The sequence below is a fragment of the Salvelinus sp. IW2-2015 genome, linkage group LG15, assembly GCF_002910315.2.
Source record: "Salvelinus sp. IW2-2015 linkage group LG15, ASM291031v2, whole genome shotgun sequence".
NCBI classification, from domain to species: domain Eukaryota; kingdom Metazoa; phylum Chordata; class Actinopteri; order Salmoniformes; family Salmonidae; genus Salvelinus; species Salvelinus sp. IW2-2015.
The window spans coordinates 65,615,552-65,633,527 of NC_036855.1; the positions used below are offsets into that span (position 1 = coordinate 65,615,552).

Consider the following 17,976-nt stretch of genomic DNA (forward strand, 5'->3'; position numbering starts at 1 on the left):
TGTTTACAGGGAAGACAAAATATGTAAATCTATTAGCTAACCACGTTAGCAAAAGACACCACTTTTCTAACTCCATCAGTTTCTTACTCCATCAGGTGCTATCACCAATTCGGCTAAACTAAGATATTGATAGCCACTAACCAAGAAAAAACCTCATCAGATGACAGTCTGATAACATATTTATGGTATAGGATAGGTTTTGTTAGAAAAATGTGCATATTTCAGGTAGATATCAAGTTTACAATTGCACCCACCGTCACAAATGGACTAGAATAAATACATAGAGCAACGTGTTTACCTAATTACTAATCATCAAACATTTCGTAAAAATACACAGCATACACAATCGAAAGACACAGATCCTGTGAATACAGACAATATTACTTCCGGCGCCGAAAAGAGATGGCCGCCTCGCTTCGCGTTCCTTGGAAAATATGCAGTATTTAGTTTTTTTATGTGTTATTTCTTACATCGTACCCCAGGTAATCTTAGGTTTCATTACATACAGTCGGGAGGAACTACTGAATATACGATTAACGTAACATCATCATCGTTCCTACCAGGAATATGACTTTTCCGAAACGGATCCAGTGTTTTGCCTTCCACCCAATACAATGGATCTGATCCCAGCCGGCGACCCTGTGCGACGCCGTAAAAGGGGCAAACGAGGCGGTCTCGGTCAGGCTTCGGAGACGGGCACATCGCGCTCCACTCCTAGCATACTACTCGCCAATGTCCAGTCTCTTGACAATAAGGTTGATGAAATCCGAGCACGGGTAGCATTCCAGAGAGACATCAGGGATTGCAACGTGCTCTGCTTCACGGAAACATGGCTAACTCAAGAGACGCTAACGGAGTCGGTGCAGCCAGCTGGTTTCTTCATGCATCGCGCCGACAGAAACAAACATCTTTCTGGTAAGAAGAGGGGCGGGGGGTATGCCTTATGATTAACGAGACGTGGTGTGCTCATCATAACAACACAACAGGAACTCAAGTCATTCTGTTCACCTGATCTAGAACTCCTCCCAATCAAATGTGACCGCATTATCTACCAAGGGAATTCTCTTCAATCATAATCAAAGCCGTATATATTCCCCCCAAGCAGACACATCGATGGCCCTGAACGAACTTTATCTGACTCTTTGTAAACTGGAAACCACACACCCTGAGGCTGCATTCATCGTAGCTGGGGATTTTAACAAGGCTAATCTAAAAACAAAACTCCCTAAATTCTATCAGCATATCGACTGTGCTACCAGGGCTGGAAAAACCCTAGATCATTGTTATACTAATTCCGCGACGCATATAAGGCCCTCCCCCGCCCCCCTTTCGGAAAAGCTGACCACGACTCCATTTTTTTGATTCCAGCCTACAAACAGAAACTAAAACAACAAGCTCCCGCGCTCAGGTCTGTTCAACGCTGGTCCGACCAATCTGAATCCACGCTTCAAGACTGCTTCGATCACGCGGATTGGAATATGTTCCGCATTGCGTCCAACAACAATATTGACGAATATGCTGATTCGGTGAGCGAGTTCATTAGGAAGTGCATTGACGATGTCGTACCCACAGCAACGATTAAAACATTCCCAAACCAGAAACCGTGGATTGACGGCAGCATTCGCGTGGAACTGAAAGCGCGAACCACTGCTTTTAACCAGGGCAAGGTGACCGGGAGCATGACCGAATACAAACAGTTGTAGCTATTCTCTCCGCAAGGCAATCAAACAGGCTAAGTCCCAGTACAGAGACAAAATCGAGTCGCAATTCAACAGCTCAGACACAAGAGTATGTGGCAGGGTCTACAGTCAATCACGGATTACAAAAGAAAACCAGCCCCGTCGCGGACCAGGATGTCTTGCTCCCAGACAGCTAAACAACTTTTTTGCCCGCTTTGAGGACAATACAGTGCCACTGACACGGCCCCTACCAAAAACCTGCGGCTCTCCTTCACTGCAGCCGAGTGAGTAAAACATTTAAACGTGTTAACCCTCGCAAGGCTGCAGGCCCAGACGGCATTCCCAGCCGCGTCCTCAGAGCATGCGCAGACCAGCTGGCTGGTGTGTTTACGGACATATTCAATCAATCCTATCCCAGTCTGCTGTTCCCACATGCTTCAAGAGGGCCACCATTGTTCCTGTTCCCAAGAAAGCTAAGGTAACTGAGCTAAACGACTACCGCCCCGTAGCACTCACTTCCGTCATCATGAAGTGCTTTGAGAGACTAGTCAAGGACCATATCACCTCCACCCTACCGGACACCTAGACCCACTCCAATTTGCTTACCGACCCAATAGGTCCACAGACGACGCAATCGCAACCACACTGCACACTGCCCTAACCCATCTGGACAAGAGGAATAGCCATGTGAGAATGCTGTTCATCGATTACAGCTCAGCATTTAACACCATATACCCTCCAAACTCGTCATCAAGCTCGAGGACCCTGGGTCTCGACCCCGCCCTGTGTGCAACTGGGTCCTGGACTTCCTGACGGGCCGCCCCCAGGTGGTGAGGGTAGGTAACAACATCTCCACCCCGCTGATCCTCAACACTGGGGCCCCACAGGGGTGCGTCTGAGCCCTCTCCTGTACTCCCTGTTCACCCACGACTGCGTGGCCATGCACGCCTCCAACTCAATCATCAAGTTTGCGGATGACACTACAGTGGTAGGCTTGATTACCAACAACGACGAGACGGCCTACAGGGAGGAGGTGAGGGCCCTCGGAGTGTGGTGTCAGGAAAATAACCTCACACTCAACGTCAACAAAACAAAGGAGATGATTGTGGACTTCAGGAAACAGCAGAGGGAGCACCCCCCTATCCACATCGACGGGTCAGTAGTGGAGAAGGTGGAAAGTTTTAAGTTCCTCGGTGTACACATCACGGACAAACTGAATTGGTCCACCCACACAGACAGCGTTGTGAAGAAGGCGCAGCAGCGCCTCTTCAACCTCAGGAGGCTGAAGAAATTCGGCTTGTCACCAAAAGCACTCACAAACTTCTACAGATGCACAATCGAGAGCATCCTGTCGGGCTGTATCACCGCTGGTACGGCAACTGCTCCGCCCACAACCGTAAGGCTCTCCAGAGGGTAGTGAGGTCTGCAGAACGCACCACCGGGGCAAACTACCTGCCCTCAGGACACCTACACCACCCGATGTCACAGGAAGGCCATAAAGATCATCAAGGACAACAACCACCCAAGCCACTGCCTGTTCACCCGCTATCATCCAGAAGCGCGAGGTCAGTACAGGTGCATCAAAGCAGGGACCGAGAGACTGAAAAACAGCTTCTATCTCAAGGCCATCAGACTGTTAAACAGCCACCACTAACATTTAGCGGCCGCTGCCAACATACTGACTCAACTCCAGCCACTTTAAAAATGGGAATTGATGGAAATTATGTAAAAATGTACCACTACCACTTTAAACAATGCCACTTAATATAATGTTTACATACCCTACATTACCCATCTCATATGTATATACTGTACTCTATATCATCTACTGCATCTTGCCATCTTTATGTAATACATGTACCACTAGCCACTTTAAACTATGCCACTTTATGTTTACATACCCTACAGTACTCATCTCATATGTATATACCGTACTCTATACCATCTACTGCACTTGCCATGCCGTTCTGTACACCACTCATTCATATATCTTTATGTACATATTCTTTATCCCTTTACACTTGTGTGTGTTTAAAGGTAGTAGTTGTGGAATTGTTAGGTTAGATTACTTGTTGGTTATTACTGCATTGTCGGAACTAGAAGCACAAGCATTTCGCTACACTTGCATTAACATCTGCTAACCATGTGTATGTGACAATAAAATTTGATTTGATTTGATTTGATTTATTTCAGATTTTCTAAGTGTCTCAGCGAAAACACAATAAATCGTTATATTAGCATACCACATAGCAAACGTTACCAGAGCATTGATTCTAGCCAAAGAGAGCGATAACGTAAACATCGCCAAAATATATTAATTTTTTCACTAACCTTCTCAGAATTCTTCAGATGACACTCCTGTAACATCACATTACAACATACATATACAGTTTGTTCGAAAATGTGCATATTTAGCCACCAAAATCATGGTTAGACAATGACAAAAGTTGCCCAGCTGGTCAGACAATGTCGTGCGCCATATTAGACAGTGATCTAGTCGTATACATAAATACTCATAAACGTGACTAAAAAATATAGGGTGGACAGCGATTGATAGACAATTAATTCTTAATACAATCGCTGATTTACATTTTTTAAATTATCCTTACTTTTCAATACAGTTTGCGCCAAGCGAAGCTACGTCAAACAAAATGGCGTCATAAGCGATTAACATTTCTCGACAGAAACACGATTTATCATAATAATTGTTCCTACTTTGAGCTGTTCTTCCATCAGAATCTTGGGCAAAGAATCCTTTCTTGGGTCTAATCGTCTTTTGGTCGAAAGCTGTCCTCTTGCCATGTAGAAATGCCCATTGCGTTCGGCATGAACTGGAACCTGCCAGAGACACAGGTCTCAGAAATAAATGTCCCAAAATCGCACTAAACGGATATAAATTGCTATAAAACGGTTAAATTAACTACCTTATGATGTTTTATACTCCTATAACGAGTAGAACATGACCGGAGAAATATAACTGGCTACACTAATGCTTGGAAAAAGAGCAGGTCGGTGTCCACCGCGCGCCGACACATCTGGAAAAGAGTTCCTACCTACACGTGTTTTTGTTTATAGGGGCTGTGATTGCGCAATCGATACCATTCAAATCGTCATCACGTAAAGGCATCCAGGGAAGACGTAAGCAGTGTCCGTATCCTTGATAGCGTTCACAACTTGTGATTTAATGATATTTAGATGCTACTATTTAATTGTGACGCTATGCTAGGCTATGCTACTCAGTGTGGGGGGGGGTGGGGGGTGATCCCGGACCCGGGGTAGATACTCGTGAAAGGTTAACACTTTTTTTTTGTTACTTTTTTTTGGTTTTTGGTTACTACATGATTCCATATGTGATATTTCATAGTGTATGTCTTCACTATTATTCTACAATGTAGAAAATAGTAAAAATAAATTAAAATCCCTGGAATGAGTAGGTGTATCCAAACATTTCACTAGTACTATATGTGCTATGGCTTTACACCCCCTGATACATTGTGGATAAAGAGTCTAACAGAATAGAGAGGGTGTTTTAACCTCTACCGCTTCTCTCTCCCGGATCCGGGATCCTCCTCATCAAAAAAGCTGACTAGCATAGCCTAGCCTAGCGCCACAGGGATATCATATAATATAATTTCATGAAATCACAAGTCCAATACAGCAAATGAAAGATAAACATCTTGTGAATCCAGCCATCATTTCCGATTTTTWWAATGTTTTATAGCGAAAACACAATATATATTTATATTAGCTCACCACAATAGCCAAACACACAATGCCATGTTTTCACCATGTTTTCACCGCCAACATAGCTTTCACAAAACCCACAAATAGAGATAAAATGAATCACTAACCTTTGAACAACTTCATCAGATGACAGTCTTATAACATCATGTTATACAATACATTTATGTTTTGTTTCGAAAATGTGCATATTTAGAGGTATAAATCGTAGTTTTACATTGCAGCCACCATCACAAATAGCACCAAAACAGCCAGAATAATTACAGAGAGCAACGTGAAATGAATAAATACTCATCATAAAACATTTATGAAAAATACATGTTGTACAGCAAATGAAAGATAAACATCTTGTGAATCCAGCCAATATTTCTGATTTTTTAAGTGTTTTACAGCAAAAACACAATATATATTTATATTAGCTCACCACAATAGCCAAACACACAACGCCATTTATTCACCGTAAAGATAGCTTTCACAAAACCCACAAATAGAGATAAAATTAATCACTAACCTTTGAACAACTTCATCAGATGACAGTCTTATAACATCATGTTATACAATACATTTATGTTTTGTTCGAAAATGTGCATATTTAGAGGTACAAATCATGGTTTTACATTGTGAGTACGTAGCCATAATGCACCAAATTGTCCGGAGAAATTTTGGACAGTCACGTAATCTAACCGAAAAACTCATCATAAACTTTACTAAAAAATACATGTTGTACAGCAAATGAAAGATACACTGGTTCTTAATGCAACCGCTGTGTTAATTTTTTTTAAATAACTTTAGTACAAGTACAGCATGCAATATTGTGAGACAGCGCCCAACAATTCACAAGAAGTTAATGCAACCGCTGTGTTAGATTAAAAAAAATAACTTTAGTACAACATACAGCATGCAATATTGTGAGACAGCGCTCACATATTCTCCGCCTTGTTGGAGCCAACACAAACCACAAAAATACGAAATAACATCATAAATATTCTCTTACTTTTGATGATATTCCATCAGAATGTTGTGCAAGGAGTCCTAGTTCCAGAATAAATCGTTGTTTTGTTTTAGAATGTCCATTTCTTCTGTCGAATTAGCAACTTTGGCTAGCCATGTGGAGGGCACATGTCCAAGAAATCTTAGCGCATGGAACGAAAAATTCCAAAAGTCCCAATAAACGTCGAATAAACTGGTCAAACTCGGTTGAAAATCCTACTTTATCATGTTTTTCTCATATGTATCCAATAAAATCAGAGCCGGAGCGTAGTGTATACCTAACGCATTTCAGAAGACAATGTGAGGTTCCCTGGTGCGCAGTTGAATACTGCCAAAAGAGCGGACCTGTCACTCCAAAAGCTCTCATTCGGTCTCACATCAAGCTAGACACCCCATTCAACATTCTACTGCCTGTTGACATCTAGTGGAAGGCGTATGAAGTGCATACAGATCCATAAATATAAGCCAGTTGAATAGGCAGGCCCTGACACAGAGCCCCATTTTCAGAATTTTCACTTCCTGTTTGGAAGTTTGCTGCCAAATGAGTTCTGTTTTACTCACAGATATAATTCAAACAGTTTTAGAAACTTCAGAGTGTTTTCTATCCAATAGTAATAATAATAWGCATATTGTATGATCTAGAACAGAGTACGAGGCCGTTTAATTTGGGCACGATTTTTTCCCAAAGTGAAAATAGCACCCCCTATTAAGAAGAAGTTGGAAGCCTCTCCAACATAATCCAAGTAGAATCAGGAATTCCCTTGGCCAGCTGTCTAGACCCCTTGCTTTTTTCTGCTTGGAGTAACCCTGGTTTGTAAAGTGTCATGGTCAAAACATATTGATACAACAGTAGCTAAAATGGGGAGAAGTATGTACTTTTCTCAACCTTTACTAATGACATGCCACTGGCTTTGAGTAAAGCCAGTTTGTCTATGTATGCGGATGACTCAACACCATACACGTCAGCTATTACAGCGAGTAACATCACTGCAAAACTTAACAAAGAGCTGCAGTTAGTTTCAGAATGGGTGGCAAGGAATAAGTTAGTCCTAAATATTTRAAGAACTAAAAGCATTGTATTTTGGACAACTCATTCACTAAACCCCAATAAAATATTGTAATAAAATGTGGAAATTGAGCAAGCTGAGGTGACTAAACTGCTTGGTGTAACCCTGATTTGTAAACTGTCATTGTCAAAACATGTTGATACAACCAGTAGCTAAGATGGAGAGAAGACTGTCCATAATAAAGTGCTGCTCTGCCTTCTTAACAGCACTATCAACAAGGCAGGTCCCACAGGCCCTAGTTTTGTCACACCTGGACTACTGTGGTGCCACAAAGAAGGAATTCGGAAAATTACAATTGGCTCTAAACAGGGCAGCATTGCTGGCCCTTAAATGTACACCGGGAGCTAACATTAATAATCTGCGTGTAAATCTCTCATGGCTCAAAGTGGAGGCGAGATTGATTTAACTTTTTAGAGAGAGACCCCTTTTTTTCAATTTCCCCCTAAAATGACATACCCAAATCTAACTGCCCTGAAGGCCCTGAAGCAAGGATATGCACATTCTTGGTACCATTTGAAACGAAACACTTTGAATTTTGTGGAAATTTGAATTGAATGTAGGAGAATATAACACCATAGATCTGGTAGAAGAAAATACAAAGAAAAAAACAACCTTTCTTTTCTCTTCTCTACCACCTTCTTTGAAATGCAAGAGAAAGGTCCCACATCTAGCCATCACGATGGTGTCCACAAGATGGCAGCAGTGTATGTGCAAGTTTTAGATGGATAACTTGAAGTATGAGCAAACTACATGACATTTAGTGTAAAGTCACCCAGGTACATTTGGGCAAATCGTGAAGGAGACATTAACATTCACATTACATTTTTCTGCAAGAATATCATCAAATCTGTATACTTGGACTTTGATTCAGCTTTTCCAGTATTAGTAGCCATATTACAAGTTCAACATTTGCGAAACAACAAGTTTTCATAACTCTCCATATTCTTAACATTTTTGTCCAAACGAAAAAGGCGTAACAAGGTTAGCAGCTACATTTTACGACAGCCCAGCTCAATGGCTATTTAGCTGGCTTTGTTTGACCCCGATTGGTGCCTATTTGACAGTTACAGTTGATCAAGTGAAGACCGCCCGTGTCATCAGCGTGCCATTGGTCGCTCTCTGACCAAATTTGGTGTCCTATAGGATATACTACACCCCTAATGATACAGTGAAGTCTGTTACATTCTAGGATCTCTGAGGAATAAAAACGAATGTGATTTTACTGGTTGAAACAACGTTTAGGGTTAGATTTTCACAGATTCCTTTCTTTGCAAATTGAAGGAGTGGAAAAACAAAATCGATCGTGCATGCTATTTGAAAAAGGATTTGATCTAAAACGACACTTCATGTTATCTCTGGGACCCTTTGGATGATAAATCAGAGCAAGATTTCAGAATGTAAGTACACATTTCACTTTCAGAGGTGAATTTATAATACTTAAAAAGTGTTTTGTTGTTAGGAGCTCTCCTCAAACAATAGCATGGCATTTTTTTGCAGTAATAGCTACTGTAAATGGGACAGTGCAGTTATATTAACAAGAATTTAAGGTATAAGACAATTATATGTACCGACATGTGTTGTTTCGCAAAAATCTGCGATCGTGACACAAGGCACTGCATGATTTACAACTGTCCCGTTGACGGGACACCTATCCCCACCACTTGTTTTGTAAGAAGTGTTGACATGCTGACTGCACCGGGGTGTCTTTTTAAACTACTTGGACACAGCTCGGACACCCATGCATACCCTACAAGACATGCCACCGAAGGTCTCTTCACAATCCCAAAGTCATGAACAGACTATGGGAGGCACACATTACTACATAGAGCCATGGCTACATGGAAGTCTATTCCACATCAGGTAACTTATGCAAGCAGTAGAATTAGATTTAAAAACATGTTACAAATACGCCTTATGGAGCAGCAGGGACTGTGAAGAGACACACACAGGCACAGACACGCATACACATGATAAGACACTCACTCTACACATACGCAAAAATATATTTTGTATTGTAGAAATGTGATACTAGAGTAGTGGCCTGAGAGAACACACTGAATGTGTTGTGAAAAGTGTTATGAAATGTAATGTCATGTAATATTTTAAATTAATTATGCTGGACTCCAGAAAGAGTAGTTGCTGCCATGACAGCAGCTAATGGGGATCATTAATAAATACAAATACAAATGCGTTTAAGTGGCAAGTGTTTGAGCTCTTTTGCCCAGATAAAGCGATTGTTCCTTTTCAGTGCATTCAGGGCATTCTCCGTGTTATTAAAAGTGTACATGGCCGCTATTTCAGCGTTTCATGTGGGAATTGACAGAGCCTCACCAGGGGACCCAACCTCTGATTGTGCGGTTCCTGAAAGGTGTATGTCGTCTCATATCGTGCACATATGGGACTTGGTGGTGGTTTGAAGTCACGGTATGCGGCCCCCCTTTTTTAGAAATAGATCTTGCCTCTCCCTAAATAGTAGGAAGCAAATTGCACAGTCAACGTTCCTGCCAGTTCTTGACTATGGTGACACCATTTTACAAGATTTCAGCAGTCACTAATCTAAAACCTTTGGATTCCGTCTACAATAGGGCCCTTCGCTTTATCACAGGTAACAATTTTAATACTCCCCACTGCATCCTGTATCAAACGGTTGGCTGGTCCTCATTAAAGTCCTGTAGATCACTTAATTATTCCCTTTTTGCTTAAAAATCTCTACTACACCAGCTTCCAAGAAATACCAAACCCATTCACAAGGTTGGTTCTTTTGAGGTTCCGCAGGTCTCCACCGAACTAGGTAAATCCGCTTATTGTTTTAGGGCACCTCATTACTGGAACCAGCCCGCTCTGGAAATGTAAAATATTAATTGAGTACCTTCTTATTGAGGAATGTAATTGTTTTCCTTGAATATTTGCGTTGAGCTGTATTTTGTCTTATGAAATTGTATATGCAGGGCTCCCTTGTGAAAGAGACCCTTGTCTAAATGGTGACTCCTACCTCCTACTGGGGAATAGAACCAGCAGATCATCCATCTGTAGGTCTCTGCCAGGGTCTGAAGCCAGATGAAAAGCCTTGAGTAGCATCAAACCCAACACATAGCTCACACACAGTCTGAGTGAAATTACTTAAGTTCAAACGCAATTCCACTACCACAATGAGAAGAGACACACACACACATGATAAGACACGCACTTTACATACACGTACACATGGATTTTGCATTGTAGATATGTGACAGCAGAGTAGTGGCCTGAGGGAACATAATGTGTTGTGAAAACTGTTATGAAATGTAATGTCATGCAATATTTTAGATTGTATGTAACTGCCTTCATGTTGCTGGATCCCAGGAAGAATAGCTCCTGCCTTGGCAGAAGCTAATGGGGATCCTTAATAAATAGAAAGAAAAAAAAGAGATCCAATGTGGTGGTGTGTGTGTTAATATTTGTGTGAAGACAAAATGTGTAATTTTCAGGATGGCAGTTATGGAGCATGTAGCAATCCTAGTGGATTGTGGTCAGTGTCTTGGTCACTGTTGTGTTATGGTCAGTGTCATGGTCAGTGGACTCACCTTCATAGGTTCCACTCTCTAGCAGGGCTCCACTTTGCTCCAGTTCCATAAAGCCCTCTGTGCTCACAAAGTTATAGTCCACCCCCGGGACCTCTCCTTCCTTCGGCTGCCGGTTGGTACCTACAGAGGGAGAAGAAGATTACTTTATTGTAAATTGGTACAGACACAGATTTGTCTAAACATTTTCCTTTATCCAAACCAGCCATACAAATACACACACAGAGGTTGAAGAAACGGCCCCTGGAGCAGTTTTAGGGGGTTAAGGGCACAACAGCAGGAGATGGCATATAGGATTTGATACCAACAACCCTCCGGTTGCCGGCTCACAGCCCAACAGATTTTTATTACCAGACTCGGGATTTGAACTGGGAGCCCTCCGGTTGAGCAGGGTAAAGAGAAGAGYAAGACGGGAGGAGGGGAGACAGTGAACATTGAGAAGAGGGAAAAGGAGAGGAAAAGATTTGAGTCTAAAGTAATTTCTAAAAGATCATACAAAATGTTTTCTCAGGACTCTTTTGTTGCATGAGGAAGTGAATCCAGATGCAGCACTGGAAGTATTTGTAAAATGATTTATGCCAATTGTTGACAAGCATGCACCTGTTAGGAAATTCACTGTGAGAACTGTTAGATCCCTCTGGTTTGAAGATTAATTGAAAAATGATTTGTTTAAAATAAATTATGCAAAATAAGTGGCAAACAAGTCAGGGTGCTTAGTTGATTGGTTGACATACTGTAAATTTAGAAATGTTGTGACAAAATGTAACAAAAAGAAGCAGAAATGACATTAACAAACTAAGATAAATGACATAGAACACAATGGAAAGAGACTTAAATGATATCATTGGCAGTTAATATCCATAATTCATTGAAGTTCATGAGACATTTATAACAAAACCTTTTGACACTGCCAATCATTTCAATGACTATTTCACTAGTAAAGTGGAAAAACTCAAAAGTGAAATGACAACATTGAACAGTGAATCATCATAGTTTTGTATAAAATATCTAATAATGAAAGCGAAAGACTGCTGTTTTGAATGTTGTGGACAGGTGAAAAAAACTATACAACCAGGTATGGACCACCTTGATGGGAAACTATTGAGAATGGTAGCAAACTGTATTGCCACCCCTATTTGCTATATATTTAACCAAAGCCTAAAGAAATGTGTGTCCACAGGCGTGGAAGGAAGCTAAAGTAATTCCACTGCCTAAAAATAGTAAAGCACCCTTTGCTGGCTCTAACAGCCGCCCAATCAGTTTGCCGCCCTTTCTTATTAAACTGATGGAGAGAATTGTGTTTTACCAAATACAATGCTATTTTTCAGAGAACTATTGACTTTCATGTAGGGAAGGGTAGTGCTTAATTTGTAAATTGGGAGGTGCCTGAGCAAAAAGTGAGCCTGAGAGAAGGGTGACCTGGGGGGCTCTTAGGTACCGGAATGCATGAAAAACAAGTAACCTTTATAATAAAGCATTGCATGCATTATCATCGCTTTTGCATACTGGCATAAAGCAGTAGAGTAGAGGCGCTTGCAGGAGTTGTACACATGGGGGAAAGAAATTGTAGCCTAGGGTCTGAGAAAAATGTGGCATTTTATAAACACATTAAATGCAATTCTACATAATTTTAGATCAGCCTTTCTTAAAGTATGGGTCCCGACCCAAAGTGGGTCACGGACCTGTTAATGGTGGGTTGCGACGTGTCAGAGTAAATGTATAATTATTTAATGAATTACTGGAATTGATTTGGCCAAGTGCATCCGCGCTCTCTGTTCAGTGCACTCTCTGCTTAGCAGCAGTCTCTAGTTTGGTAGCTGCGCAGTGGGAGAGGGAGATAGATGCCTGTGTGCTTCACGGATTACCGGATCTTTTTTTCTGCAGTTTTCTTGAAGATCACTCAGCGACACACACAATTGCAGCGCTGTCGTTCAGCAGCAGATAATGCGCTGTCTGCCACTGATTTGTCATTCCCACTCGCCATCACTCACCGCTGTCATCACATGGACTCATGCTAGCTGCAAGTTCTGACTGAGGTCAATTGTCATGAAACGCATATACAGCGATGAGTTTCTCGCTCTTTCATACAAATTTATAATGAGGAGCGTCCACAAAGTGTTTTGTGCGGGGAAGTGCTTAGTAATGAGTCTCTCAAAATGAACAAATTAATAAAACCACACGTCCTGACCAAACATCCACAGCATGGTGGTAAACCCAGGGAGTTCTTTCAGAATAAGGCAGAATGCTTCAGGAAACAGTGCTTTGACAGTGGAAAAGTAAGTCAGCTAGCAAGGCATTGTTGTCATTTTATAACAGGAATAAGGGAGTACTAACTATCATAGTAGTAGATGTGAGTTTCTCTTTCAATCCCCTGGCCTTGTACAAAGCTAATAGCTAACATTCGCCAAAGCAAGCTAGCTACTGAAAGTAAGCAAGCTAGCTAGTCTAGGTTGGAACTGTTGCTGTTAAAATACATTTAATCATTTTTATTCTTAACTGGAATTAACTGATTGAAGCAAGATGCTGTTTGAGGCAAACACACTCACAGACTTCTGGTTTGCTCATCTACTACAGGAAGTGGTCTCCTGCCTGACTGAGAAAGCAGTAGATGTTCTGATCCAGCTTGGCACCACATACCTATGCGAGTCAGGGTTCTCGACTCTGAAATACTTAAATAAACAAGTACAGAACAGTTTCAAGACTGAGCATGACCTCAGTGATGCACTGTCAAAAACAGAGCCCAAAAATAAAAACTTCAACCAGCCACACACCTCTCATTAGGACTGTGTGTGTGTTTTTTGGTCTAGATCTGTGTGATCAATCAGTTTATTCCAGTTCAGAATAAAAATGATTTATTGTATTTTAACAGCACCAGTTCCAACCTAGACAGATATGTAAGAGTCTTTTTAATGGGGGAAAATAAACATGGATAGATATTTATATGGATATTCAATTTCACTGTTATTAGTTTTTTTGTCTATATTGCATTTGTTTTAGGCACAAGGGCAATTAAATGTACTGATATTTATGTATAGTTGCATATTTTCCTAAGCTTGGGTCCCAGGAAAACACAGAATTTCGAATTTGTGTCCTAGGCTGAAAAAGTTTAAGGACCCCTGTTTTAGATGACTGGATACATCAGCAGAATATGCATGCATAATACCCTACAAAGGTATGACAGTCTATGACAGTCTGCTTTGACACTGAAAAACTGAGAATAAATCAATAAAAACAACCTTGAATTCACCAATAGCCTAGGCCTGGGTGTGTGGAGAAACATAATGTACAATATGAGGAGGAAATGATGGTCCTAAAATATATTTCCAGTCTTACTGATTCACCCAAGGATGTGCTTATGCCAAAAGCGTATCTCTCTCTTACTTTGTAAAACAATGGTGTTTGCTCATAGGCCAATTTGGAAGTTGATATATTAGTCAGACAGACAGATTAGTCTTCTCTTTTCAGCAGGATCCATTTGCTTTCTAACCTTGCTTTTCCAGAGAATAACTGCTTCTCTTCTTGTTTTGATGATAAAAGTCCAGATTATCTGCATAATCAGATAACATTCAGCTCAGACACCCATACATACAGTACCCCACAAGACATGCCACCACGGGTCTCTTCACAGTCCCCAAGTCCAAAACTAATTCACGGCAACGCACAGTATTATACAGAGCCATGATCGCATAGAACTCCCTTCCATCTCTAATTACTCAAGCAAAGAGCAAAATTACCTTAAAAAAAAGATTCAACAACATTTTATGGAACAGCAGGGACTGTGAGGGGACACACACACACAAACACATGCTTTTTTTTGTTGTGTTTGTACAATTATTCTAAAACAAATTGTTGTATTGTTTATATATCGTTGTATTTTAGATTTGTGTTGACTGTCTTTGTATATCAGTTTATCAGTGTCTTTTACTTGTCATGTTGTGTTTTTTGTGGACCCCAGGAAGAATAGCTGCTGCTTTGGCAAAAGCTAATGGGGATCTGAATAAACTCCAAAAATGGGAAGGTTAAGTAGTGGCACAGAAGGTAAAGAGAAGAGAGAGGATGAGTGACTATTGAGGGACCATAAGGGAGAGTGCAGACAAGAAGAGTAAAAGAGAGAGAAAGAGGGAGAGAGAGAGAAGAATCATTGCTTCTTATAATGATCCAAACCCATTTCATAAATGTATGCTTTTGTCGGACGGATTGGAAAGCCATACGAGAGCATTAGGGCCCCACCCAAGCAGAAGGTTTGAATGGATATGTACAAAGATGTGTTGTGGTGAACCAAAATCTATGTGAGACCTTCAAAACACTAGGCTTGGGTGTGTGTTGATAAGGTAAGATAAGATAGGTCTCGTTTTTTCAGCTTCCACAGAAATGTTCCAAACAATATACAGAACATTTTGTGTAACGACATTGCTGATTCTCTATGAGCAAATCAATCTGAGGAAGATTGTGAAGTTAATAATGGGCTGAATCGATACACAGGCCACTTTAACAAACCATGACTTACTCACTGCCTACACACGCACTCAAGCATGCACCCACGCCGGAAAGGCAGGCAAGCACGAATACACACCTCTTATTGTGGAAACTGCAACCTTGCACAAACAGCACACTATTACCATGCTTCAATTAGCCCTGCTCTAAGCTGCAGAGACCGCAGTGTGTGTGTGTTTAGATGGTGCTACAGTAGTGAGCGAGATTATTTGTGCTAATGAGAGGCAGTGTTGTTAATGAGTGGAATCTCTACTCTACTCAAGCACACTGTAGACTCAAGACGGGTGTTGTTGTTTTTTCAGCTTAGAAAACTGATTGGCTTACAAGAGAGGGGTGAGAGTCCACTCACAGTGTTTTCGCAGAACCGAAGCCGACACTGAAGACAAACAAGATTGATTCCACTGTGGGTTGTCCACGCTGTCTTTTTCTATCAAATTGATCTAATTGCTTATTAGTGTTCAACAGGGCCATCACCAGAGTTTCATTCCATTTGGGGCTTAGTCCTGAAGACCAGGGTCTGAGGGGTTTGCGATCAGAGAAAAAAAATGCCTTTTCTAAAATCATTTCCTGAAATTCTACCTTCTCTCACTGGAGACATTACAATAATATTTGTTTATACCACACAAAATGACAAGCTACTCTGACATTGACATACTGAGATCAATAAAACGAACGACCCATGTTTTTAAATGCAACCAATAGCATAGGCCAATGAAAAGAGTGGATACATAGATCTTAGGCCTACAATATGAGGAGGAAATTATAGTCACCAACTTTCCAGTGGCAATCACTTATCCAAACTGTTTTTTCCCGCAATTTTATTTTGAAATATTGCAAAAGATGTTTTAGCTACTGGCTAAACATTGACAGGCACAACTTAACAATCAGCTGTTTGATATTTGCAGCGTGGGTTGCCCAATTACGTGATTCTCGACTAGGTCTATGCAACTGTAATGTGACATAACACCAATCTACAGCCATTTTTTAAGAAAGACATTTTACACTCTTTGGTGTAGTATTTTCAATGATTTCATTCATTTCTGTAGAGACAGGAGTGATTATTAGATGTGGCAAATTTATTTAAATTCATCTGCAGCACTTTCAACACTCCTTCCTATGGTGGATGTTTTCATCCATAGGCTGTGCGCTCCCAAAGGCCAAATAATCAACACTTTGTGGTCAGTAACCCCATATGAGTTTATTATTGTGTAGGTAGGCATACTGTTACAATAATATTGTAATAATCTATCACCAAGTAGGCTAGCATACAATTACAAGATATTACATTCAGTAAGTCAATGAAGTCAATAGGCTAGTGTTTCCAGCTATATTGTTATTYAAACTATGTTGGCCTTATGACCTTTTTAACCAATAAGAAAATATGTAAAGTTACTTGAATAGCCTAAGGGAAAAGTGTAAAAATGTGTTTTCACATCAGTAAACTAAGTAACTGAAATGCATCAGAAAAGTGTTGGAAAGTTATGGAAAACATCAGGGAAGGATCAGACAAGCTATAGGTCTAATGTGTGTGTGTGTGTGTGTGTAGAGAAGACCTGCATTGCTTTCAATTGCTATACTAATGATCATGAGCACTCACCATAACTTAGCTATCATTTCCCAGCTCGTCTTTTCCCAACTCATTTCCCAACTCGTCTTGATAAATCACTCAATGTCAGATTTTTGGTTACAATAATGTAACTAAAAATCTGTCATTGATTGATTTATCAAGACGAGTTCCCATGCCTGTCTCAAATCAGCGCAATGACGCTGTCCCAATTAAAATTATGCTGGAATTAGGCCTATTAGTTGACCACACATGGCAATTGCTTTACATTTATTATAACCAGCGGTGTACTGCTGTTATTTTATCTAGCCTACCAGAGCACAATTTTTTATTATTATTATTAAGTCATAATTTCTGAATGAAAGTTGGCACCAACATGTAACCTAGTATAAAATCATTTTAGGATAGTGTAACATGGAACAATGTCCAATTTCTGACACAAAAAGGCAAAGTTTGGTAAAAATAAGTTATGTGGATGAAGATCATGCTTAGGGAAACAAACTATGAAGGGGAAAAAAATGGCTACAGTTTGCAGTAGTTATTTAATTAAATATTTTGAGAAAAGGGGCGTTTCCCAAGTACTGGGGTAACTGTCCTCAACACACGTACCTTAAATGCTACTGCTTTAATAAAAATGGATGGTATATACAGTACCGGTCAAACATTTGAACACACCTACTCATTCCAGGATTTTTCTTTATTTTTACTATTTTCTACATTGTAGAATAATAGTGAAGACATCAACACTATGAAATAACACATATGGAATCATGTAGTTACTAAAAAAGTGTTATATAATTCAAAATATATTTTATATTTGAGATTCTTCTAAGTAGCCACCCACTTGCCTTGATGACAGCTTTGCACACTCTTGGCATTCC

The 17,976-nt window shown here is 40.5% G+C and overlaps 2 protein-coding genes across 2 annotated transcripts in view; both read right to left on the bottom strand.

Moving 5' to 3' along the window:
- The window catches only part of LOC111973858 (transcription initiation factor TFIID subunit 4-like), a 747,250-nt gene that overhangs the window by 287,869 nt on the left and 441,405 nt on the right, over positions 1 to 17,976 (bottom strand). The gene's annotated exons all lie outside the window — the stretch shown is intronic.
- The window catches only part of LOC139028760 (membrane-associated guanylate kinase, WW and PDZ domain-containing protein 2-like), a 122,023-nt gene that overhangs the window by 82,515 nt on the left and 21,532 nt on the right, over positions 1 to 17,976 (bottom strand). The window contains exon 2 of the mRNA XM_070446850.1: positions 11,041 to 11,160. Coding sequence (XP_070302951.1) covers positions 11,041 to 11,160 — 120 coding nt within the window. The remainder of the gene's footprint in view (positions 1 to 11,040; positions 11,161 to 17,976) is intronic.